At 39.0% G+C, this 26,289-nt stretch overlaps 1 protein-coding gene and 1 long non-coding RNA gene across 12 annotated transcripts in view; one reads left to right on the forward strand and one right to left on the reverse strand.

Annotated features, from left to right (window-relative positions):
* The first annotated feature begins 1,926 nt into the window (after window positions 1-1,926).
* LOC131424121 (uncharacterized) lies at window positions 1,927-18,985 on the forward strand. Of its 2 annotated transcripts, none has more exons than XR_009226640.1 (4): window positions 1,927-3,171; window positions 4,318-4,450; window positions 5,276-5,361; window positions 16,933-18,985. It is a non-coding gene; the product is annotated as an uncharacterized LOC131424121 (long non-coding RNA). The 2 variants fall into 2 exon arrangements; XR_009226639.1 differs by having other exon boundaries at window positions 17,082-18,985.
* Window positions 9,288-26,289, reverse strand: part of LOC124091436 (zinc finger protein 182) — a 50,790-nt gene continuing 33,788 nt past the window's right edge. For all 10 annotated transcript variants that reach the window (XM_046442456.2, XM_046442455.2, XM_046442451.2 and 7 more), the window contains one exon: window positions 9,288-12,631. In XM_046442456.2, coding sequence (XP_046298412.1) covers window positions 11,004-12,631 — 1,628 coding nt within the window. In that variant the 3' untranslated portion in view covers window positions 9,288-11,003. The remainder of the gene's footprint in view (window positions 12,632-26,289) is intronic.

Below are 26,289 nucleotides of genomic sequence, written 5' to 3' on the forward strand. Positions count from 1 at the left end.
AAATTTGTTCTGCTTATTTCCTTGTCTTTCCTGTGCCAGTACTTCACTATCTTATTTAGGTCTTTGCATTTACATTATTTACTAGCATTTGTAATTTTCTCTACAGAAGTGTTACACGTATTTTAAGCTTGACCCTTAGTTTTTGACTTATTACATTTCTTGATGCTATATTAAGTAGCATTATTCTAAAGTTTCATTTTCTAGAGTCCCTGATATATATAAATACAGTTGTACATATAGTTTCATGTATTGACATTTTATCTAATAATTTGCTAAATTTACTTATAAATTCTAATAGGTCATCTGAAGAGACTTTAGATCTTTTTACATTCATAAAAACATCATCTGCAAATTATGACCCTTTTATTTTTTCTATCCTTTACACTTTATATTTTTCATAGTTTTTTAAAATTAATTTCTTGTGGATGTACATGATGGTGATATTCACTGTGTAATATTCATATATGTTCATAGGAAAGTTACATCAAATTCATTCCCATGCCTTTCTTTTTCCCATCCCCCCTCCGTTTCCTTCATTCCCCTTTACCTATTCCACTGAATATTTTTTTTCTTTCATTATTGTACTGGCTGGTACCTCTCAGTCAATCCCAAGTAGCAATGAGAATAGTGGTAATAGATACACTTTTCTTGCTCTTGATCTAAGGAGAGCCTTGCTCATTTGCCATTAACTGTGATATCTGCTGTAGGGTTTATGTAGAAGTCCTTTGTTAGACTACAAAAATTCTTCCCTGTTTTTAGTTTGCTAAGGTTTTAACATGAATAAAACATTCTTCCCATTCTCTTCATTCTGGTGGGTATATGCTTTTTAAAAAAAATATTATTTTAAGTGTAGTGTTTTTATGTCTCAGGAGAGAGAAGGCTAAGAAGTGCTTGTAGCAAATATACTTTTAGCTGAAAAACTTAGATGTATTCTTATTTCTTTAAAATCTTTCCTGTATGTGTAATAATGTTCCCATTCTAAAAATTCCTAATGCTGTTTTTTGTTTAATTAGATGCCTTTCATCTGTATATAATTTAACATATTCTACTTATTTTGTTCATGAAACCGTACATCTCTTTCAAATTTTTTTTTTGTATGTGGGATGATGGGAATTCATTCCAGGAATTCCAGGACTGAGTTATATCCCCAGTCCTTTTTATTTATTTATTTGTTATTCATTTATTTATTTATTTTTTAGTACTTGGAATTGAGCTCAGAGGGACCTCATCACTGAGTCACATCCCTAGCACTTTTTTAAATATTTATTTTTTTAATTGTAGTTGGACATAATACCACATTGCTGGTGGGACTGAAAATTGATGTAACCATTCTGGAAAGCAGTATGGAAATTCCTTGGAAAACTGGGAAAGGAGCCACCATTTGACCCAGCTGTCTCACTCATCGGTTTATACCCAAAGGACTTAAAAACAGCATACTATAGGGACACAGCCACATCAACGTTTATAGCAGCACAATTCACAATAGCTAAATTGTGGATCCAACCTAGATGCCCTTCAGTAGATGAATGGATAAAGAAAATGTGATATATATACACAATGGAATATTACTCAGCATTAAAAGCGAATAAAGGGACTGGCGTTCGTTATAACTCAGCAGTAGAGTGCTCACCTCGCATGTAGAAGACCCGAGTTTGATCCTCAGCACCACATATAAATAAATAAAAATAAAGTTTAAAAAAGCGAATAAAGTCATGGCATTTGAGGTAAATGCATGGAGTTGGAGAATATAATGCTAAGTGAAGTTAGCCAATCCCAAAAAAAACAAATGCCGAATGTCTTTTCCAAGGATGCTGATTCATAATGGGGATGGGTGGGAGCATGAGAGGAACAGATGAGCTTTAAATAGGGCAAAGGAGGGGGAGGAGAAGGGGTACAAGGGGGTAGGAAAGACAGTGGAATGAGATGGACATCATTACCCTAAGTACATGTATGAAAACACAAATGGTGTGACTCTACTTTGTGTTCAACCAGAGACATGAAAAATTGTGCTCTATTTGTGTACTATGAATTGAATTGCATTCTGCTGTCATATATAACTAATAAGAATTAAAAAATTAAAATTATTTTTTAGTTGTAGTTGGACATAATACCTTTATTTATTTATTTATTTGTTTGTTTAATGTGGTGCTGAGGATTGAACCCAGGGCCTTGCACATGCTAGGCGAGCACTCTACTGCTAAGCCACAACCCAGCACCCCCCACCCCTGCTAGCTCTTTTTATTTTTCATTTTGAAACAGGGTCTTAATAAGTTGATTAGAACTTCACTAAGTTACTGAGGCTGGCCTCAAACGTGCCATCCTCCTGACGCAGTCACTGGAATTACAGGTGTGTGCCACTGTGGCCAGCCCAACTTGATAATGTTTTTATTTATTACTACTTTTTACTTTATTGGGACTTATTTTACCACCTTTATGTTAATAAATGTTTGGTTTGTTTCTTTCTAAATTCCACTTGTAATTTATACAGTAAATATGTGCATTTTCCTTTAAATTTTTGCTACATTCTACTGTTTTCATATTTAATGTATACTCGTTGTTCATTTCTAATATGTTCATGACTTCAATATTTGTCTTTAATACAGTAATAATTTAAGAGTGCAGAATTTTTGTGTTTCTAATTTTATTGCATTGTGCCTAGACAAAATGTTCCTATGATCATTGGGGACTTTCTTTATGACCTTCTATTTAGTCATGTATGTTTGTAAATATTTCTTCTGTATATGCATTATTGGATTTAAATATGTGCATGTTCACTTACATCCACATATCACATATATATCAAACTTAATAATTGTGTTATTCTGTGGAGAGCTACTCTGAATGATTTGCGATTTCTGTCTTGGAGCAGAGAGGCTTTGATGGTCACTACATCTCGTAGTGACTTGGACATTGGCCGGGTCCCAGAAGTTTTGAGGACAGTTTTCAGACATCACCCTACAGCCCCACCCTTTGGTCTTACAGGTCCTTTGTAACTCTGCCCCTTCTTACCTTTTTTGGATGAACTTTCTAAGAACAAGTGTCCTCCCAATAAAAGCCCACTTCCGAAGTTCTCTCTCTCCCTTCCCCCTCCAGCCTCTTGTGACTATCCCTCGCTCTCACATTTGGGGAGCTTGAGGCTGAGAGAAGAGCCGTCCTGAAGCTTGTTTAAAGGTAAAGTGTGTCTGTGTTTTATTTGGTGTCCTTGGAAATTCACACGAGTGACCTTAAGTTCAGCTGCCCTCGGCGGGCGGGGTGTGGGCAGCATTATTCAAGTGAGTCATTGCACTTTATTCATTTGCTCTGAGAGGAGTGTTAATTTCTGTCTGTAATTGCAGATTCATCACCATTTTTAACAGCTTTATGGCCTTTAAGTATTTTATTTCTTAGAAGTAGTTGGACACAATACCTTTATTTTATTTATTTTTATGTGGTGCTGAGGATCGAACCCAGGGCCTCACGTGTGCTAGGTGAGTGCTCTACCACTGAGCCACAACCACAGCCCCTGACCTTTAAATCTATGCTAGTGGGTGCATAAACATGCATTACCATCATGTCTTTTGATGAATGTTACCTTTTGTTAATATAAAATATCCCTTTTTTGTGCTGCTTAATGTTTTTGTCTTCAAGCAACACAGTAGCCAAACTATGGAACCAGCCTAGGTGTCCATCAGTGGAAGAATAGACCACGAACGTGTTGTATATATACACAATGGAGTTTTAGTCAGCCATAAAGAAAAATGAAATTATGGCATTTGCAGGAAGATAGATGGAACTAGAGACCATTATGTTAAGTGCAATAAATCAAACTCAGAATGTCAAGGGTCATGTTTTCTCTCATGCAGAAGCTAGAGAGGAAAAAGGAAGACAAATGTTGCCATAGATATCCTAAAAGGGAGATTGGTAGAGGAAATGGACCAAGGGATAGGAGACAGCGAGGAAGGGGAGAAATGCTGGAGAGAGATACTAGCCAAATTATATTATTATATTGTGTGCATATATGAATATGTAACAACAAATCCCATCAATATGTACAACTATAATGGACCAATAAATAATGAGGAAAATGTTATGACCATTTCTCATTATTTTGTTAGCATTTGCCTAAATTTTTAGTTTATTTTTTAAATTATTTTTCAATATTATTAAATACTTTGAACAGTCCAAAATGTATAGAGGAAAAATACTTGGGTATTGTTGTGAACTGCAAGTTTGCTTCACCTCCTTCCATTTATATGGAACCCCTGCCCCCTAATGGGATGGTGTTAGAGGGACATCCTAATGGTGGAGTCCTCATGATGGGATTAATATCTTTATAAGGAAAGAAAAAGACTAGAACTGGTTCCTTCAGTCATGTGAAGACACAAGAAGATGCCATCTGCCAACCAATCTGCCATCAATAGCTTTCAGATCTGCTGGTGCCCTGTTCTTGGACTTCCAAGTCTCCAGAACTGTGAGCAATAAATGTTTGTTGTTTAGGTCCCAAGCCTATGGTACAAGAGTCCCTTCCTTCTCTGCAGGGGATAAGTTCCAAGACCCCCCAGTGGATGCCTGAAACCACAGAATGTACTGAGGCATTTTAATTTGATGCCTTTTACTCTTTAACTAAGTACTTTCATATACTGTGGCCATAGCTTTTGCAGTTTGAGATGTAACAGCAAAACTAGCAGATTTCTTTTTCCTTCTTCACAATTTCTGAGAGAAGTTTCATTCTTTTTGTAGATTTTAGCAACCTCAACATACAATTATTTTCTTATTAAAGGAGCCACTTCTGTCACTTCAGATGGAGCCAGCATGTGTTGTTGCAGGATCAGTGGCATTGAAGGATGAGGGAGGAAGGTGGCTTTCAAAATCTAGACACAATTTCATCAAATTCCCTATATAGGCCTGCCTTCCCCAGAGATTAGGTGGCTGATTCTCCATAGCACTTCTCCATGACACAGTCCTCTGAGCAGGGTCCAGGTGCTACCACTCCTGTCAAATCAAGTCTTCAGTGTCATCCTCCAGTGTCACTTGTCCTGCAGCAACATGATGGTCCCACCCATAAGGTTAGCCTGGGTGCTAAGGAAAAGTTATCTGGGAACTTCTTGTTTCTGAAGTACTAGCAATGCTCAGGGATGGCATATTCCTCTTTGTTGCCTCCCCAGTAGAATGATCAGACCTGGCCAACATGGAAGTGGGCAGCTATAGTGCAGTCCCTGAAGCTGCCCCTTTCTCAGCATCAGAGGCCCCTACCCTAAGCAGATGACCTGAAATCTTGAAACTTATCTTCTTTCAGGTTGTTAAAATCCCATATCAGACCTGATCTTCATGTGTGAGAAAGAGGAGCTTTGGATGCATGGAGGAAAATCTCAAGTCACTTAGGTGAGTGGGCACTGTTAAGAGGAAGAAGTAGAAGATTTCAGTTGGTGAGTGGGAGGTCAGCTCTTTTGCCATGTCTTCCGTTAAGGATGTAGGCCTCTGGTGGTTATTACATGAGATGAGAATTTCTCCCATTAAAGGACTTTTCCACAGCTGCTTTTCATGGCCAACTTTTGAGAACCAGCCCTGTCTCCCTTCCTTTTCCTCAGGAACTGATTGCTGCCCCCTTCAGCTGGAATGAGCATTCTAGGATGCCCTCTCCTTCCCAGGCCTTTCAACTTTCCCTCCCTCCAGTTGTCATCAACTCCCCTCCTTAGGCATTCAAACATTTATAGATGGATGCTTTTTCAATCTGTGACTTCTGTTTCTACTACATCCTTGTTTCATCTTGAGAAAACCCCCAAACTATTTTCGCCTTGTGTTTTACAATCTGATACCACCTTCCCCAAATTTCAACTTCTTTCAAGGCTCACCATTAAATGGCCCCATCATTTTCTTCTCTTTGTTCTTCCTTGTCAAAGGGATAGAGTATTTGTTCTGATTGTTGTTGTTAGAGGAAAAACAATTTATATAGTTTGAGCTGTATTTAACAACCTTGATAAATTATTCTAATAATTTATCTATGGATCCTTTGGATTGGCTATGTATATCCTATCTACAGAGATTGAAAGTTATTCATTCATTTCCAGCCATTGCTCCTTTTGCTTTTTCTTGCTTTATCACACTGCCTCACATGTTCAGTATTATGTTGAACAGATGTGGGCCTAACAAGCATGCTTGTCTCTTTCATAGTCACAGCAGTGAAGATTTTCCCATGTCACCATTAAGGTTTTTTAAATTTTTTTAGTTATACATGGACACAATATCTTTATTTTGTTTATTTATTTTTATGTGGTGCTGAGGATTGAACCCAGGGTCTCTCGCGTGCGAGGCGAGTGCTATACTGCTGAGCCACAACCCCAGTCCCACCATTAAGTATTACTATAGTTTTCTGATTGTTTGCATTGGAGTTTGAACCCAGGGTGTTCTACCAGTGAGCTATATCCCCAGCCCTTTTTATTTTTTATTTTGAGACAGGGTCTCACTAAGTTGATGAGGCTGGCCCACAAATTATGATCCCTCTGTCTCATCTTTCCAAGTAGCTAGGATTACAGGCATGTTCCACCACACCCAGGCATGACTACATTTTTAAAAAATACTCTTTATGAATGAAAGAGGAGTTTTGGATGAAGGAAAGAAAATATCAAGTTACTTAGGTGGCATAAGGAGTCCCACTATTATGTATAATTGTAATGCACCAGTAAAAATATTTTTAGGGGGTACTGAGGATTGAACTCAGGGGCACTGAACCACTGAACCCCATCCCAGCCCTATTTTGTATTTTATTTAGAGACAGGGTCTCACTGAGTTGCTTAGCGCCTCACTTTTTGCTGAGACTGGTTTTGAACTCATAATCCTCCAGCCTCAGCCTCCCGAGATGCTGGGATTAGAGGTGTGCACCACCCCATGCCTGGCAAAACATAAAATATTTTTAAAACAGAAAAAATACTACCACCAGATTAATTCTGTACCTAGTTTGCTAAAATGTTTATATTGTGAATGGGTTTCAAATTTTATGAAATCCCTTTTCTCTTTATGGACCTTTACTATATGATTATATTGACTGTTATCAAATTTATTGCCATAAATCTTTTTTCATAATTCCCATATTATCCCTTTTTTGGAGGGTGTACTAGGGATTGAACCTAGGAGTGCTTTACCACTGAGTTACATCCCCAGCCCTTTGAATGTTTGTGTGTGTAGTGCTGGGGATTGAACCCAGGCCTTGTGCATGCGAGGCAAGCACTCTATCAACTGAGCTATATTCCCAACCCTCCCCATCCCTTTTTAAGTTTGTATTTTATAACAGGGTCTCACTCAGTTGCTTAGGGCCTCACAATTTTGCTGAGGCTGGCTTTGAACTTGCAATCATTCTTTCTCAGCCTCTTGAATCCCTTTAAATGTTTATACTATAGTGAAGTCCACTGTATCAAGTACATTTGAAAATTTGTTTCCTTTTTTTTTTCCTGACTGGAATTTGGGATTTTATTAATCTCTTCAAAGAACTAGCTTTGATTTTTCTCTATTATTTATCTACTAGGGGAAATGAAAACAAATAAGATGGACTGGGTATGGTGGCACACACCTGTAATTCCAGCAACTCAGGAGGCTGAGGCAGGAGGATCATAAATTTGAGGCCAGCTTCAGCAACTCAGCAAGACCCTCATAACTTGGCAAGACCCTGTCTCAAAATAAAAATGGCTGGAGTATATCTCAGTAGTAAAGCACCTTTGTGTTCACAATACCCCCAGTACAAATAAACAAAAGAAAGAAAAGAAAATGAAACCAATGTTGGAAGAGACTCATAAGAAGTGCTATACATAGGTAGTGTCACACCACATTTTGTCACTTGCCTGAACTGCCTTTCACTCCACTATATCCACCACCCTCTCTCTCACAGTGCCTCACACCACTCCACTTATTCCACTTTGTTTGCATCACCAACATTCATTCTGTCCACTCAGTCTTATCTCCAAAACATGACCCATGTGCACTGGCACTTGTTGTTCCTTTTCTAGTACCTCCCTCCACTGGGTATTTCCCCCTCCCTGCCCCATTATTTCATATTGACCAAGACCAAGCCCCTCATTATACCCCATTCAACCACACTTGGTCCTTTATTATCCTTCTCTCTCTCTTTCCCCTCATTTCAGCCCATTTATTCACATACTGCAGTCCATCCCCATCCCTTTCCCTCTAGGCCTGTGTCTCATTTACCTCGATTCATCAGTTATTTGTATCCCAGGAAACAGGAATCCAATATTCATGGGAAATGGTGAGATCCAACTCTCCTCCATCTCTTTAGTAAAACCCCAGGAAGATACTCCACCATTAGGAAGATGCCTTTGTTTCCAGGGCCTTTGGGAATCTTCTAGCAGACTTCATCAGGCGCAAGCCAGTCAGCCCTATATTTCCTCTCCCTGCAAGGCACTGAATGGGTTATGTCTAACTTAGAGTTCAATGGGGAAAAAAGTGGGGGAGTCCAAGGTTTATTTTCTTACAATATACTTCATGGGAAAAAGAAGACCAGGAGGGCATAGACTGTCTCAGGTCTAACTTACCCACCTATATTAACAAACTCAAACCTTGCCCATCCCCAGATTTTACATACCTTAGCTCGCCCACTTCCACCAAAGATGGCCCTTGTGAGTAACTACATTGTCATGAGGACACAACTACTGTAATTCACAAGCAGGACCTCTTGTTCTAGAGCAAATATCCTGTGATGTGGGTTTGGTCATGGTCATTCAGACCGTGGGACTCAATCTGTCTTTCACCCCAGGAAATATGTGCCACTAGCAGCAGTGTGACCACAGGAGCAGTTACACAACATCTCTGTGGATCTTTTTTTAAAAAAATTTTTTGTAGTTGTAGATGGACAACATGCCTTTGTTTATTTTTATATGGTGCTGAGGATTGAACCCAGTGCCTCACGCATGCTAGGCAAGTGCTCTGCCACTGAGCTACAGCCCCAGCCCTCTGTAGATCTTTTATACCTCTTGTTAAAGTAGTGTGTGTGTGTGTGTGTGTGTGTGTCAGGCATGGGGGTGCTTGTCTGTAATCCCAGGGGCTCAGGAGGCTGAGGCAGGAGGATCACAAGTTCAAAGCCAGCCTCAGCAAAAAGTGAGACGCTAAGCTAAATAAAATACAAAACAGGACTTGGGATGTGGCTCAGTGGTTGAATGCCCCTGAGTTTAATACCTGGTACCCCAAAATAAAAAAAAAAGTATGTGTGGGGGGCAATTTAAATCATTTCAAGATATGGAAAGACTGTGGTGAGCATTAACACAGAATCTTTTTTTTTTTTTTTTGAGAGAGAGAGAGAGAGAGACAATTTTAATATTTATTTTTTAGTTCTCGGCGGACACAACATCTTTGTTTGTATGTGGTGCTGAGGATCGAACCCGGGCCGCACGCATGCCAGGCGAATGCGCTACTGCTTGAGCCACATCCCCAGCCCAACACAGAATCTTTTCACAGATGTCACTGTGCATACTAAAGAAGAAATGTTTTCCAATCTCAATTACTTTAGGTTTAGGTAGTATGGTCTCAGCTGGCGTGAGAATCAATTATTTGCACCCTCAGGAAAATAATGCTTATGTGCTTTAGGAATTTAATATTGTTCTGTCTGATTATTCTGTTTATCCACTCAAAAAAACTGAATTTCATGGCTGGGAGCATAGATCAGTTAGAGTACTTGTCACATCATGCTTGTGGCCCTAGGTTTCACCTGCAATGTCACAAAAAGAAATTCCATATTGAGCTTATTGATACTAAATGTCAATAAGCTATGTCTTGACTCCAACTTCATTACAACAGAACAAAATTATGCTTTTTAAAATTTTATTTGTTCATTGAAAAGGCAGTACATCCACATAATACAGTTTTCTAAAACTATGAAAGGATACACAGCTATCTCCCTCCCAGTTCCCTGCCCTCAGCACCCACTGCCCCTTCCCCAAGGGAATCAAGGTTATCAGCATCTTGTATCTCTTTTCAGAAATGGTTTGTGTATATACAATTATGTACTTACCATTTTCCCTCTTTATATACACATCGTGACATACTATGCTGTACCTTGCTTTTCTTCCCTAATAATTTGGAGGTTGCTCCACATCAGTAACATAAATGATATCCAAGTTTCTTTATCATTTTTTTCTACTTAGGAATCTGTTGTACAAATACATCACAATTTCAGGAAGCAGAATCTGGGGATTTCATTTGGACAGCTTCCAATATTTTCGCAAACAGTACATCAACAAACACCTCTGTGTGTTCATCATTTTGACAATCTTGAAGTTGAGTTGATGTCTTGGAAAACATTTGTGGTTTTGATTTTCTGTGAAATATTCTCTTTGAATGAAAAGTTTTTCCTGGACTTGCTATTCGCTGGAGGTTCATGTTGGGAAGATACCAGGAATATATTCTAGGAAGATCAGTTTTTCTAACAAATGAGCTCCACACACACACATTTGTTAGTTCTTTCACTTTACTTTTCCCAAGTCACTAAACAGGAGATACTATGGGTTCTTCACAAGGAAAAGTCCCTTCTTTTCTCCAAGGTGCCCACAACTATTCCTCCTATCAGTACAGGCTACTTTCTGTAAATAAGGCTTGTCTGAGTATCTCCTTGTTGAGGCCCCTGCCTGTTTCTCCTCAGATGCCAAATAGTCTAGGAAGCCTCCTACCTGCTCATGCACTCTGTTACCATGGTTACAGCTGCCTGTGATGCTGTACCTTGGAGTGTATCAGGACCCTCTGCTTAGAGTCCTAACCCATGCTGCCTCTCATCTGTGGCCCTGCACTGGGTCTTGGTTTCCTCTGCCTCTGGAGGCCTCTGGTAGCAGTTGTCTCCTAATTTTATCACATATGGAGCTCACACTTTTGCTTCTTTTTCTCCTGCTGCTCTTGGGTGAAAACTGAGACGAAAAGAAGAAAGGCCAACTTTACTCCCTGTGTTTAAACCAGAAGTCAGAACGTACATTTAAAATAGTAAATTGACACAACTTTCCTTTGGGGTACCTAACAGACACTCACTTTACTCATTAGTGTGCCGTGAGCTTTGACTTCCGGGTCTGGCCTCTCCCATGGGCCTTTTTTCCTGTATGGGTTCTCTGATGTACAATAAGGTTGGATTTTTGGGTAAAGGCTTTCCCACACTCTGTACACTTATAGGGCTTCTCTCCAGTGTGAGTCCTTTGATGGACAGTGAACGTGGACTTTTCCCTGAAGGCTTTGCCGCACTCTGTGCATGCATAGGGTTTCTCTCCTGTGTGTGTTCGCTGATGGATTATGAGCTGGGACTTCTGGCTAAAAGCTTTCCAACATACAGGACATTCATAGGGTTTTTCTCCTGTATGAATTCTTTGGTGTATAATGAGCTTTGACTTTTCTCGAAAGGCTTTGCCACACTCATTACATTTATAGGGTTTTTCTTCTGTATGAGTTCGTTGGTGTATAATAAGATAGGACTTCTGGGAAAATGCCTTTTCACATTCATTGCATTCATAGGGCTTCTCCCCTGTGTGACCTCTCTGATGTAGCATGAGATAGGACTTCTGGGAGAAGGCTTTCTCACATTCATTACACTCAAAGGGTTTCTCTCCAGAGTGAGTTCTCTGATGCACACCCAGATTTGACTTTTGGGTAAAGGTTTTTCCACACACGTCACATTCATAGGGCTTCTCTCCTGTATGTGTCCTCTGATGTACAATGAGGGTCGACTTCTCATTGAAAGACTTCCCACATTCCGTACATTTATGGGGCTTCTCTCCTGTGTGAGTTCTCTGGTGCGTAATGAGGGTGGACTTGTCACTGAACGTTTTCTTGCATTCATGGCATTCATGGGGTTTTTTCCCTGTGTGAGTGCTGTGGTGTATAATCAGATCAAGCTTCTGGATGAAAGATTCCCCACATTTAGTGCATTCATAGGTTTTCTCTCCTGTGTGGGTTTTCTGATGAACGATAAGGTTTGACTTCTGAGTGAAGGCTTTTCCACATTCATTGCATTCATAAGGTTTCTCTCCTGTATGAGTCCTGTAATGTATAATGACAGTTGACTTTTCTCTGAAGGCTTTCCCACACTCAGGACACTCAAAGGGTCTCTCTCCTGTATGAGTTCTGAGGTGTATAATTAGCTGAGATTTTTGGCTAAAAGCTTTTCCACATTCGGTGCATGCAAATGGTTTCTCCCCTGTATGAGTCCTCCAGTGGACAATGAGGTGTGACTTCTTGCTGAAGGTTTTCCGACATGCAGTACATTCAAATGGTTTCTCTCCATTTTTAATTCTCTGATGAAGACTAAGACCTTTCTTTCGCCTGAGGACTTTCCCGCATTCTTTATATCCATAGGGCTTCACTACAGGATTTGATTTCTCAAACTCGGTATGGAAGAATAATTTTGCACACCCATTATCGTGTTTCTTTTCCACAGCACTTCTAAATAAGTCTACATTATCTACCATATCATTTCCAAATGTTTCAAGTTTATGAGGTCTTTGTATTGGAATACCAAGGCTTGTACTCAGATGAAGAGTGTTTCCAAATTCATTACATTCGTGGCCATTCTTGGTAGTCATTATTTTCTTGTCAGGGAATCCAACTTGCATCAAGAGACATTGATCTTGGTCATCCTGATGCTGGCTCTCAATCTTTTCACCAACTTGGCAGACTTCTAGAAAGAAGTACAATAAATCATCTTGATACACTGAAATTAGGGAATGGACCTTCTTTAGAAATACCCTGCTATATGACACTCTTACCTCATTTTAGCAAAGTCCCTAGCCTAGAAAAAAAATCTTTTACTAAACTTCTACCTACTATCTTTTTTGTTGCCAATATCCATCTTAACCCTGACACCTCAGTTTCTTGCCTCAACTTTTACATCAGCACTGGAGACATTATGGTCATGTGGACTGTACCTGACTTATCCTGTTTCCACCTAGGAAGAAATGCAACAGTGCAATTCCTAGACTCAAGTCTTACAATAACACTGAATTCACATTCTCAGTGAATGACAGAAAAATCTTGAATAATTAGCCTGAAAAAAACAAAACTCTAAAAAAATCATTGCCCAATCTGGGTTTGCCAGTATATCCATCCAAGCTTGTATTCACAGTCCTTCAACACAATTATCTCTACTCCTGTGTGAGCTACTGCCTCTAAAAATACTTACTATTAATGCCAAATCCTTTCTCATGTTCCATACCCACACAGCCCTGCTGTCCTCCATATTTTGCTCTATTCAGAATCTAGATAACTTTCAAGAGGCAATTCTGTCTTTTCAAAAATTTTACTCCGATTCTTCTATATAACGTAAATTTTTAATAATTTCTAATGTATTTGGTTATCTGTACCACTCATTTAGGTAATTAAAACTTCAAAGCCTTGCCTATATTTTCATATTTCATCAACTGCAAGATGCACAGTATTTCATATTTTAACGTGTCTGAACTCAGATAACCCAAGCTTGCAAGCAATAATTAATTACTGGCAATATTTCTTTCTTAGTCGGATGTCTTAACATTAGTGGTATCTTGAAATCACTAAAATATGGTGATTTTTGCATACCTATATATTTTTAAATCATGTTTTGTAACCTATTTTTTTCTTTACACTTTTCCCCCAAAACATGAAAATTTTCAAGCATGGAAAAAAGTTGAAAGAGTACTATAACTGCTCATATTACCGCTCAGATTCCATAATGCTAACATTTTGTCATAATAGTCATGGATTTTAAAATGGTTCATGTAGCTGTGGTTCTCCTTCCTATGACTTCCTTTCTTTGGATAGCAAAGCACTAGTTTTTAGCCAGGGATTAATACAAAATCACAGAAGAGCCCTTTGTAAAATGTACTCAGAAGGACCCAAGCTTCATCCAAGGTCTGCAGAATCTGAATCTCCTTATGCGTTCAGAAGAAGAATGCCATCATGGGCTTAAAACAGACTTTCTCTGAGGGGCTGGGGTTGTGGCTCAGTGGTGGAGCCCTTGGCTAGCATGCATGAGGCACTGGTTTCGATTTTCAGCACCACATAAAAATAAATAAATAAAAACAAAAGTGTTTAAAAAAACAGATTTCCTCTGAAATTAAAGGCAACTTCCTGCTAACTTATTTGTCTCCAAGATTCAAAACAGTCTCCTTTGATATTAAATCTCCAAATTGTTATAACTTCTGAACTTCCTCATACAGAAAATAAAAACTCCCTCCAGCTGATGTCAGATTCTCTGGCTAACTAAATTTGCAGATGTATGTTTCCTGCCTTTTGTCCCACTTTGCCTCTTATAAAAGCTTTCCTTACCCTTGAGTTTTCTGAAAATGGAGATTTGAGATAGAAAATGTCTCTTCCTTCAACGTTGGCTATTTACTCGCCAGCATGACTCTAAGCATTTGTGGAGCAGTGAACTGCAAGCAAGGATCATCCCTTGAGCAACATAGCTCAAGCTTGCAGTGATCCATAAGGATCCATAAGGAGGAGGGAGCTCGACCACTCAAGACTTGCCAAACCTACAGTTAGAATTTCAAGGAAAATCCCAGAAGCCACCTAGAGACACTTTTATATCCTGGGATTCATGCCCCCCACAACCCCCCAACTCACATTCTCCCACATTTCTTGCTATAGCCTCAAGCACTAAAAATTATTTGTTGGTAAGGGGGAAAAAGGTTAGTTTGGCAAATGCCAGGTTCCCACTGGTTGTCCTCATCAGAGTGCACACGGAGAATTTTATTTTCGCTCTTTGAGTCTTTGGACCTTGAGTGGGTCATTTTGTGTTGGCGCTTAGATAAGCCATTTGGTTGCAGGGTATTGGTTGATGAGGTTAAATTTGAAGGATGAAAATTTCCTAGTAATTCTATTGGTTTGTTTGGAGAGCTCTTTTAGGTTGGGTTTTGGTTTGGAAAAAGATTATAACAGTGCTTATATATCTAAAAATGCATGCTGAGTTAATGTAACTATTTTATATATTGGTTACTTGGTGATTGGCTTAACAGGCTAACACTGATGTCTGCAGCAACATATTAATCTACTAAAATAGGGAATTCCATTTCAGAAGAGCATATGCAATTCCTGGGTTGGAAGGAATTATGGGCAGCTCTTTTGGAAGGTGCATATAACGAAGGTCCTGATCACCTTAAGGGATGTGTAGAAGGGCATAGGCAGCCAGAGCAAGATGGTGAGTGAGAAGACTGGGGGCAGGGCCAGAAAAAAAGAGCAGGAAGAGAGTCTTCCAATGAGGTCAACTTCCTGCTTGACCAAAGTGCTCCTGGACACAAGTGGGGGATCCATTCAGACAGATACTTCTGTACTCATGCTCCTAAGCAGGAGATCCAATAGAAAAAAAAAATAAAACAGACATGTGGACAGAGGGGGCAGTAATCAGAAATAGTGAGGAGTGCATGGACAGGGGAAGAGACAGGGAAAGGAGGAAATTCGAGAGACTATAAAAAGAACTGGCCAAAACTCCCCCACCAGATTCCCAGTTCTGGGGCCACTTTTCTTCAGAGAAGTCTATCTGTATCTCTGTCTCCTCTACTATAAACCTATACTTCTTGCTTGCTTCTTCTGTGTCCTGTTCTTTGCTGAATGGAGACAATGAACCCAGCACCCCTAGACAGCAAGAACATCTGTACCTTTAACTGCCCCATTCACCCCTAGGTGTTTGGGAGCTTTTTTCCAAGTACACTTTATTGACCCAAAACATTTCCCAAGCTCCTTGTATCATTCACCAGATAAGCCTCTATCAAAATCTATCCAAACCGGGCATGGTGGCACATGCCTGTAATCCCAGCAGCTGGAGAAGCTGAGGCAGGAGGATCACAAGTTCAAAGCCAGCCTCAGCAGAAGCAAGGTGCTAAGCAATTCAATGAGACCCTGTCTCTAAATACAAAGTAGAGCTGGGGATGTGGCTCATTGGTCTAGTGCCCAGAATTCAATCCCTGGTACCCCCCACCCAAAAAAAGATCCACTTTAATTTGAACTCATGAGTTCACTTTTTAAAATTCTGCATGCTTAAGTTATAAATTTTTGTTTTGTTTGATTAAAGGTTTTTTAATTTTATCTAAGGGTCCTTCCACCCCAGTAAGAAATTGGTTATTCCAGTTTGTTGGTCTGAGTCTTTGAGATGTAAATTTTCTATCTGGCCTCAACTGAAAATGCAAAGTTAAGATTTGCAGATTGCTTAAAGCTATATCAGATAACAGTCAGACTTTTAAAATGGCAAATATAAATTTTAAATTTTGAGATCTTCTTGTGTGCACCTGCTTATATATTATTTATTTGCATGATACTGAAGTGGCTTATAGATAAGTAACATAATTTATAACCTATAAGTTACCCCAAATCCTTTTGATTGACACTTTAGTAAATCTGTGACAAGTTAATTTGAACTTATTGATAGTAAGGCTTTTGTTAAGATTTGGATATGAGTTGTCTTCCAAAAGGTCCTCTGTTAATGCAGGAATATTCAGAGGAGAAATGTTTAGATTATAATAGCTGTAACCTGATCAGTCCATCCTAATTTGAATGGACTAACTTCCTGGTAACCGTGGGAAAGTGGGGCATGGCTGGAGTGGGTGCATTAGTGAGGGCATGCCCTGGAAGAGTTCATCTTCCCTTAAGCCCCTTCCTTTGCTCTCTCTGTATTCTGGCCATCATGAGAAGAGCAGTGCTCCTCAACCAATCTCTTCAACCATGATGTTTTGCCTCATCATGGTCCCAGAGCAATGGAGTCAGTCCACTATGAACTGAACCTCTGATACTATGAGCCAGGTATTTTGGTTATAGCAATGAAAACCTAACACACACATAAGTGCATGCCAAAAAGTGGGGTTGTTGCTGTAAGTAACATGACCATGTGATTCAAAAGCCTTTGGAACTGGTTTGTAGAATAAATTTAGAAACATTTGGAGATGCAGGCTTGAGAATGTTTACTCTTACATTATATATTAGACATATGTAACTTGCTTTTGCTTTTTACAGAGGCTCACAGCTGAGAGCTTTTGAATGGACCAACTGCTTGGAAACTATGGGCAGATGGTGTGTGGCTGGGATGGGGTGGTCAGTGGGATTATGCCCTGGAAGAGTTTATCTTCCCTGAAGCCTCATCCCCTTGCTTCTCTGCTTCCTAGCTGCCATGAGCCAAACAGCTTTCCTCTGGCTGGCCCCTTCTGCTATGACGTTCTGCCTCACATCGCCCAGAGCATGGAGTGGACTGACCATGAAACTGTGAACCAAAATAAAAGTTGTTACTGACAAGTATTTAAGTCACAGTGACAAAAAGCTAACTAACATAGATGTCTTTAAAATCTGATAAATCATTTTTTTCTGGCCTCCTAATCAGTTGGGATATTTGTCTAAGGTTTTTTTTTTTTAATCCTTTGTTTTGCTGTAAATCCATTAATGAAAGCTTTTCTAAATAGAATTGATGACTGACAAAAAATGTTTAGTGACCTAATGTCAACACTCTGACAAAAACTGGAAGAGCTTATCTGCTTCTTTGTAATAAATGAGCTATGCTATTTTCCTATCCTTTGCTTAGATTGAATTCTTTAAAAATGCAGCTTTTTAAATAGTTTTCTTTTTATAAGGAAACCCTGAATTAAGAATTTGAAATCTTAGGGTTTTCATACCTCAGAAATTTTGTCTTCTTTTGCTAAATATGGAATCCCTTTATCTCTGTATGATATCCATTGTTTATCTAAAATATTGTTCAATAGATTTGAAACTTCACAAGTGAGCCTAAGCATTAAAAATGTCTAGATAGAGTTTGAACAGAGACCTAAAAGGTTTAAAATTAAGCATAAATAATTTTAAATAAAAATATATTGACAGAATTCTTAAAATTAAGGAATTTAATTTTATTTGGTAACACATGACCTAAAATGCTAATTATCTATGCATGGTTTCTAATTTCTGGAATAATATCATTTTATAAGGATAAATAAATCATGGGTGTTTATAAATCATGGGATATTTGTTGTTGTAAATTGACCATAAATTTTAGCAGCACTCCTTAAAAAGTTTCTTCCTAGTTGTAGACGAACAGGATGTCTTTATTTTAATTGTTTATTTTTATTCTGTGCTAAGGATTGAACCCAGTGCTTTACTCATACTAGGCAAGCACTCTTCCACAGCCCTTTAGCAGTACTCTTAAAAATTAATTATTGGTCTGTCTGTACCTTCATTCAGTAACCTAAATGTTATATACATTTCCATAATTTATTATATTATTTATATTGGATATGAAACATTTAATGTTTATCAGTTTTTAGACATTTGCTTTTAAAACCTGTTTGTCTCTTTTCAGTTTCTTTTTACAACTTCCTTCTAAAGATTCATGTTGATATCCAGGCCCTAAATTCAAGATTATTAAAAATAAAACTGATGTTAATTAGCCTTCAGTAAAAACAGACTAAAAGCCTATTTACAATTCTCTGAACTAACATTAGTCTCTTCGCTAACCTAGAGTAAAAAATGAGTTTGTATGGTGTTGCATATAGAACACCTCAGGTAATTTCCATTTGTGTTTCTGTATTTTCTGTACAAACTGCCTGAGTTTTATAGTTCTCATCAGCAAGATTTTTTTTACTGCCTTCTTCAAAAGTGTCCCTCAAAGCTGTGAAGTGGATTTTACACCATATTTTATGTTGAAAATCTAGTTTGTACTATTAAATGTTATACAAATTTTCACTAAAAATATATATAACAATATATCTATATTTCTAATATGTCATCATACCTCTTTTCTTCAGGATCTCCATTATTTGAATGTATTTTATTTTCTCCACTATTAATTATCTAAAGACACAGGATAATAATTTTACTTTTTAAGTCAGAATTTTAACTTGGAAGATGTTTTAGGTTTGATGTATATCTCTTCTATCAGTTACAAGATTTTTAAAACAATAAATAGCTGAATGAAGTAGTGCATGCCTGTAATCCCAATGGCTTGTGAGGCTGAAGCAGGAGGATTATGAGTTCAAAGATAGCCTCAGCAACAAGCAAGGCCCTATGGCTGGGAAGGGGTGGTCAGTGGGGGAACCTGTCTCTAAATAAAATGTAAAAAGGGCTGGGGATATAGCTTAGTGGCTAAGCACCCCTGGGCTCATTCCTGGTACTCAAAACAAAACAAAAACAAAATGAATATTAGATTAAAATGTCTGCTATTTTTTCCAAAGTAATGTTCACTAGATGAGAACTTGTACTCTATTAGATAGTACCAGCGGTCAGAGAACACCTATTTTGTTACAAATGAGAATATTTGATATGAAAATTTTTAAAAAAATATTGTTCACTTTCTTGTTTGCTTGATTAATGTTTAAATTCCAGAGGAACTTCAAGTATTTCTTAGAATAATAGTCCACTCTTAGCAAAGTTTACAAAGAACTGGCTTAAAAAACAAATATCCAAATAACCTTGGATAATTTCCAAGGTTTTCAGCTGATTTTGTTAGATTTCTGATTGCTTAAAAGAAAAAAAAAAATAAGTCTTACAATAATTTGAATTTAATCAAATCTTTTTTTCCTAGTTGAGTTTTTTGTTATTGCTGTTGTTTTGTTTTTCGTACCAGAAATTGAACCCAGCGGCACATAACCACTGAGCCACATCCCCATTCCTTTTTATTATTTTTATTTTGAGACAGAGTTTTGCTAATTTGCTTAGGGCCTCACTAAGTTGCTGAAGCTGGCTTTGAACTTGCCATCCTCCTGCCTCAGCCTCCTGAGCCACTGAGATTACAGGCATGCACCACTTTGCCTGGCTCCCAGTCTCTTCTTGTTTAAATGAACTAGTATTTTCATAATGATGGGATGTTATAAATCATGATATCTTAACAAGTTATAAATAAAATTAAATTATTTTGCTAAGTACTCTAATAACACCTTATAGATTGCCTGTAGTCATAGTGAGCCATGATCTCTAAAGTTGATAAGGGGCAATCCTGCTTTATTCATCCTTCATTTTAAAACAAATTTAAGGTTGAATATTTTGATACAGAGTAAGTATGACTTCTGATTCTTTTAATTTTTTTCAGTTGTACTGTTCACATTGTGAATTATTTTGCAAATAACATTTAAACATATATGTATTTTGAAATAATGACATGAATTCTTGTAGACTATGTTCAACATTCCTAGGGCTCTATGGAATGTATCTAAATTCTAGAGATGTTATGAAATGTAATGTTAAACTTTACCTAGATAATGATTATCCTTTATTTAGATAAAAAAGACTATCTAGGGAGAGGGGGCAGAGCGGAGCCGCCACCCGCACCCGCAAGGTGGGCAGACCCGCGACCCAGTGGTACATGGGCGTGGTAGGAGGGACAGGGCAGAGCCGCCGTTCACGCTTGCAAGGTAAACAGACCTGTGACAGCCTGGCGGGTCAGGCCCAGTGGCCTGCCAGTGTGGTACACACGTCACCCCAACTGGAGTAGGGGCAGAGCAGATCCTTCTCCCACGCCCGGATCAGGCCCTGCCGGTGTGGTGGCCACATGACCCCAATTGGAGTGGGGGCGGAGCGGAACCGCCACCCGTGCCCGCAGGGTGAGCAGACCTGTGACCAACCTGCAGATCAGGCCCAGGGGTCCACAGGCGTGGTAGGAGGGGCAGGGCAGATCCGCCACCCGCGCCTCCAAGGTAGGCAGACCTGCAACAGACCGGCGGATCAGGCCCAGGAGCCTGCCGGCGTGGTACACACACCACCCTAATTGGAGTAGGGGCAGAGCAGAGTCGCCGCCCGTGCCAGGAACAGGCCCAGCGTCCTGCAGGCGGGGTAGTCACGACAACCCAATTGGAGAAGGGGCAGAGCAGAGCCTCCACCCGTGACCGAAAGGTGGGCAGATCTGCGACCGACCAGCGGGACAGGCCCAGTGGCCTGCCGGTACGACAGACACGTCACCCCATTTGGAGTAGGGGCAGAGTAGAGCCGCCGCCCGCACCTGCAGGGTAGGCAAACCTGCAACCGACCGGCGGATCAGGCCCGGTGGCCTGCCGGCGTGGTACACTCGTCACCCCAATTGGAGTAGGGGCAGAACAGAGCCGCCGCCAGCGCCCAGAACAGGCCCAGTGACCTGCCGGCGTGGTAGCCACGACACCCCAATTGGAATAAGGTGAGAGCAGAGCCGCCGCCCGCACCTGCAGGAAAGATACGCAAGCAGTATGAAAAGACAAGGAAAGAAAGGACCACAAGCAATGCAGGTCAACGCAACTTTAGAAGAGGTAACAGCTGCAGCAGATGGAATGTCAGATAAAGAATTCAGGATATACATGCTTCAGACGATCTGGAGTATCAAGGAAGACATTAAACAGCAAAATCAGACAATGAAAGATCACTTCGACAACGAATTACGCAAACAAATCCAGGAAGCAAAGGATCAACTATACAGGGAGATAGAGGTTATAAAAAACAAACAAACAGAAATCCTAGAAATGCAGGAAGCAATAAAGCAACTTAAAAACTCAATGGAGAATACTACCAGCAGAGAAGAACACTTAGAAGATAGAACATCAGACAATGAAGACAAAGTATTTCAACTGGAAAAGAACATAGACAGCTCAGCAAGACTGTTAAGAAACCATGAGCAGAACATCCAAGAAATATGGGATAACATTAAGAGACCAAACTTAAGAGTCAATGGGATACAGGAAGGTACAGAGCTCCAAACCAAAGGAATGAGTAGTCTATTCAATGAAATAATACGAGAAAACTTCCCAGACTTGAAGAATGAGACAGAATCCCAAATCCTAGAAGCCTACAGGACGCCGAATGTGCAAAATCATAAGAGATCCACACCTAGACACATTATAATGAAGATGCCCAACATACAGAATAAGGAGAGAATTTTAAAAGCTACAAGAGAAAGGAAGCAGATTACATTTAGGGGTAAGCCAATCAGGATAACAGCTGATCTTTCAACACAGACTCTGAAAGCTAGAAGATCCTGGAATAACATATTTCAAACACTGAAAGATAATGGGTTCCAACCAAGAATTGTGTATCCAGAGAAATTAAGTTTCAGGATGGAAGATGAAATTAAAACCTTCCACGATAAACAAAAGTTTAAAGAATTCGCAGCTAGAAAACCATCTCTTCAAAACATCCTCGCCAAAACATTACAGGAAGAGGAAATGGAAAATAACAATGAAAACCAACAGTGGGAGGTAGGACAGTAAAGGGGGGGAAAATAATCAAAGAGGAAAACAAACCATGTTTAGTAACAGAAATAAACAAATATGGCTGGAAGAACAACCCATATCTCAATAATAACCCTAAATGTTAATGGCTTAAACTCACCAATTAAGAGACACAGGCTAGTAGAATGGATCACAAAACAAGACCCAACAATATGCTGCCTACAGGAGACGCATTTGATAGGAAAAGACATACATAGGCTGAAGGTGAAAGGTTGGGAAAAATCATATCACTCATATGGACTTTGGAAACAAGCAGGAGTGTCCATACTCATATCAAATAAAATAGATTTCAAGCCAAAGTTAATCAAAAGGGATAAAGAGGGACACTACATACTGCTTAAGGGAACCATACACCAACAAGACATAACAATCATAAATATTTATGCCCCAAACAATGGTGCAGCTATGTTCGTCAAACAAACTCTTCTCAAGTTCAAGAGTCTAATAGACCACCATACCATTATCATGGGAGACTTCAACACACCTCTCTCACCACTGGACAGATCTTCCAAACAAAAGTTGAATAAGGAAACTATAGAACTCAATAACACAATTAATAACCTAGACCTAATTGACATATATAGAGTATACCACCCAACATCAAGCAGTTACACTTTTTTCTCAGCAGCACATGGATCCTTCTCAAAAATAGATCATATATTATGTCACAGGGCAACTCTTAGGCAATATAAAGGAGTAGAGATAATACCATGCATCTTATCTGATCATAATGGAATGAAACTGAAAATCAACGATAAAAGAAGGAAGGAAAAAGCATACATCACTTGGAGAATGAACAATAGGTTACTGAATGATCAATGGGTTATAGAAGACATCAAGGAGGAAATTAAAAAACTCTTAGAGATAAATGAAAACACAGACACAACATATCGGAATCTATGGGACACATTGAAAGCAGTTCTAAGAGGAAAATTCATTGCTTGGAGTTCATTCCTTAAAAAAAAGAAAAAAACCAACAAATAAATGATCTCATACTTCATCTCAAAATCCTTGAAAAAGAAGAGCAAAACAACAGCAAAAGAAGTAGAAGGCAAGAAATAATTAAAATCAGAGCTGAAATTAATGAAATCGAAACAAAAGAAACAATTGAAAAAATTGACAAAACTAAAAGTTGGTTCTTTGAAAAAATAAACAAAATCGACAGACCCTTAGCCATGCTAGCGAAGAGAAGAAGAGAGAGAACTCAAATTACTAGCATACGGGATGAAAAAGGCAATATCACAACAGACACTTCAGAAATACAGAAGATAATCAAAAACTATTTTGAATCCTTATACTCCAATAAATTAGAAGATAGTGAAGGCATAGATAAATTTCTTAAGTCATATGATCTGCCGAGATTGAGTCAGGATGATATAGAAAACCTAAACAGACCAATATCAATTGAGGAAATACAAGAAACCATAAAAAGACTACCAACTAAGAAAAGCCCAGGTCCGGATGGGTATACAGCAGAATTTTACAAAACCTTTAAAGAAGAACTAATACCAATACTTTTCAAGCTACTTCAGGAAATAGAAAAAGAGGGAGAACTTCCAAATTCATTCTATGAGGCCAACATCACCCTGATTCCTAAACCAGACAAAGACACTTCAAAGAAAGAAAACTACAGACCAATATCCATAATGAACCTAGATGCAAAAATCCTCAACAAAATTCTGGCGAATCGGATACAAAAACATATCAAAAAAATTGTACACCATGATCAAGTAGGATTCATCCCTGGGATGCAAGGCTGGTTCAATATACGGAAATCAATAAATGTTATTCACCACATCAATAGACTTAAAAATAAGAACCATATGATCATCTCGATAGATGCGGAAAAAGCATTCGACAAAGTACAGCATGCCTTTATGTTCAAAACTCTAGAAAAACTAGGGATAACAGGAACATACCTCAATATTGTAAAAGCAATCTATGCTAACCCTCAGGCTAGCATCATTCTGAATGGAGAAAAACTGAAGGCATTCCCTCTAAAATCTGGAACAAGACAGGGATGCCCTCTCTCTCCACTTCTGTTCAACATAGTTCTCGAAACACTGGCCAGAGCAATTAGACAGATGAAAGAAATTAAAGGCATAAAAATAGGAAAAGAAGAACTTAAATTATCACTATTTGCAGATGATATGATTCTATACCTAGCAGACCCAAAAGGCTCTACAAAGAAACTATTAGAGCTAATAAATGAATTCAGCAAAGTGGCAGGATATAAAATCAACACGCATAAATCAAAGGCATTCCTGTATATCAGCATCAAATCCTCTGAAATGGAAATGAGGACAACCACTCCATTCACAATATCTTCAAAAAAAATAAAATACTTGGGAATCAACCTAACAAAAGAGGTGAAAGACTTATACAATGAAAACTACAGAACCCTAAAGAGAGAAATAGAAGAAGATCTTAGAAGATGGAAAAATATACCCTGTTCATGGATAGGCAGAACTAACATCATCAAAATGGCGATATTACCAAAAGTTCTCTATAGGTTTAATGCAATGCCAATCAAAATCCCAACGGCATTTCTTGTAGAAATAGAAAAAGCAATCATGAATTTCATATGGAAAAATAAAAGACCCAGAATAGCAAAAACAATGCTAAGCAGGAAGTGTGAATCAGGCGGTATAGCGATACCAGACTTCAAACTATACTACAGAGCAATAGTAACAAAAACAGCATGGTACTGGTACCAAAACAGGCAGGTAGACCAATGGTACAGAATAGAGGACACAGAAACCAATCTACAAAACTACAACTATCTTATATTTGATAAAGGGGCTAAAAGCATGCAATGGAGGAAGGATAGCATCTTCAACAAATGGTGCTGGGAAAACTGGAAATCCATATGCAACAAAATGAAACTGAATCCCTTTCTCTCGCCATGCACAAAAGTGAATTCAAAATGGATCAAGGAGCTTGATATCAAATCAGAGACACGCCGTCTGATAGAAGAAATAGTTGGCTACGATCTACATTCCGTGGGGTCGGGCTCCAAATTCCTCAATAGGACACCCATAGCACAAAAGTTAATAACTAGAATCAACAAATGGGACTTACTCAAACTAAAAAGTTTTTTCTCAGCAAAAGAAACAATAAGAGAGGTAAATAGGGAGCCTACACCCTGGGATCAAATCTTTACTCCTCACACTTCAGATAGAGCCCTAATATCCAGAGTATACAAAGAACTCAAAAAAATTAGACAATAAGAGAACAAACAACCCAATCAACAAATGGGCCAAGGACCTGAACAGACACTTCTCAGAGGAGGACATACAGTCAATCAACAAGTACATGAAAAAATGCTCAACATCTCTAGCTGTCAGAGAAATGCAAATCAAAACCACCCTAAGATACCATCTCACTCCAGTAAGATTGGCAGCCATTAGGAAGTCAAACAACAACAAGTGCTGGCGAGGATGTGGGGAAAAGGGTACACTTGTACATTGCTGGTGGGACTGCAGATTGGTGCAGCCAATTTGGAAAGCAGTATGGAGATTTCTTGGAAAGCTGGGAATGGAGCCACCATTTGACCCAGCTATTCCCCTTCTTGGTCTATTCCCTAAAGACCTAAAAAGAGCATGCTACAGGGACACTGCTACATCGATGTTCATAGCAGCACAGTTCACAATAGCAAGACTGTGGAACCAACCTAGATGCCCTTCAATAGAGGAATGGATAAAAAAAATGTGGCATTTATACACAATGGAGTATTACTCTGCATTAAAAAATGACAAAATCATAGAATTTACAGGGAAATGGATGGCATTAGAGCAGATTATGCTAAGTGAAGCTAGCCAATCCCTAAAAAACAAATGCCAAATGTCTTCTTTGATATAAGGAGAGTAACTAAGATCAGAGTAGGGAGGAAGAGCAGGAGAAGAAGATTAACATTTAACAGGGATGAGAGGTGGGAGGGAAAGGGAGAGAGAAGGGAAATTGCATGGTAATGGAAGGAGACCCTCAGGGTTATACAGTGGAGGGGGTAGAGAGAGAGGAGGGGAGGGGAGGGGAGAGGTGGGGAGGGGGGAGGGGGGAGGATGGGAAAGGCAGCGGAGCACAACAGACACTAGTATGGCAATATGTAAATCAATGGATGTGTAACTGATGTGATTCTGCAATC

This window comes from Marmota monax, unplaced genomic scaffold (genome assembly GCF_021218885.2).
Source record: "Marmota monax isolate L192 unplaced genomic scaffold, Marmota_monax_Labrador192_F-V1.1 WCK01_AAM20220418_F8-fsc00170, whole genome shotgun sequence".
Taxonomy (NCBI): Eukaryota; Metazoa; Chordata; class Mammalia; order Rodentia; family Sciuridae; genus Marmota; species Marmota monax.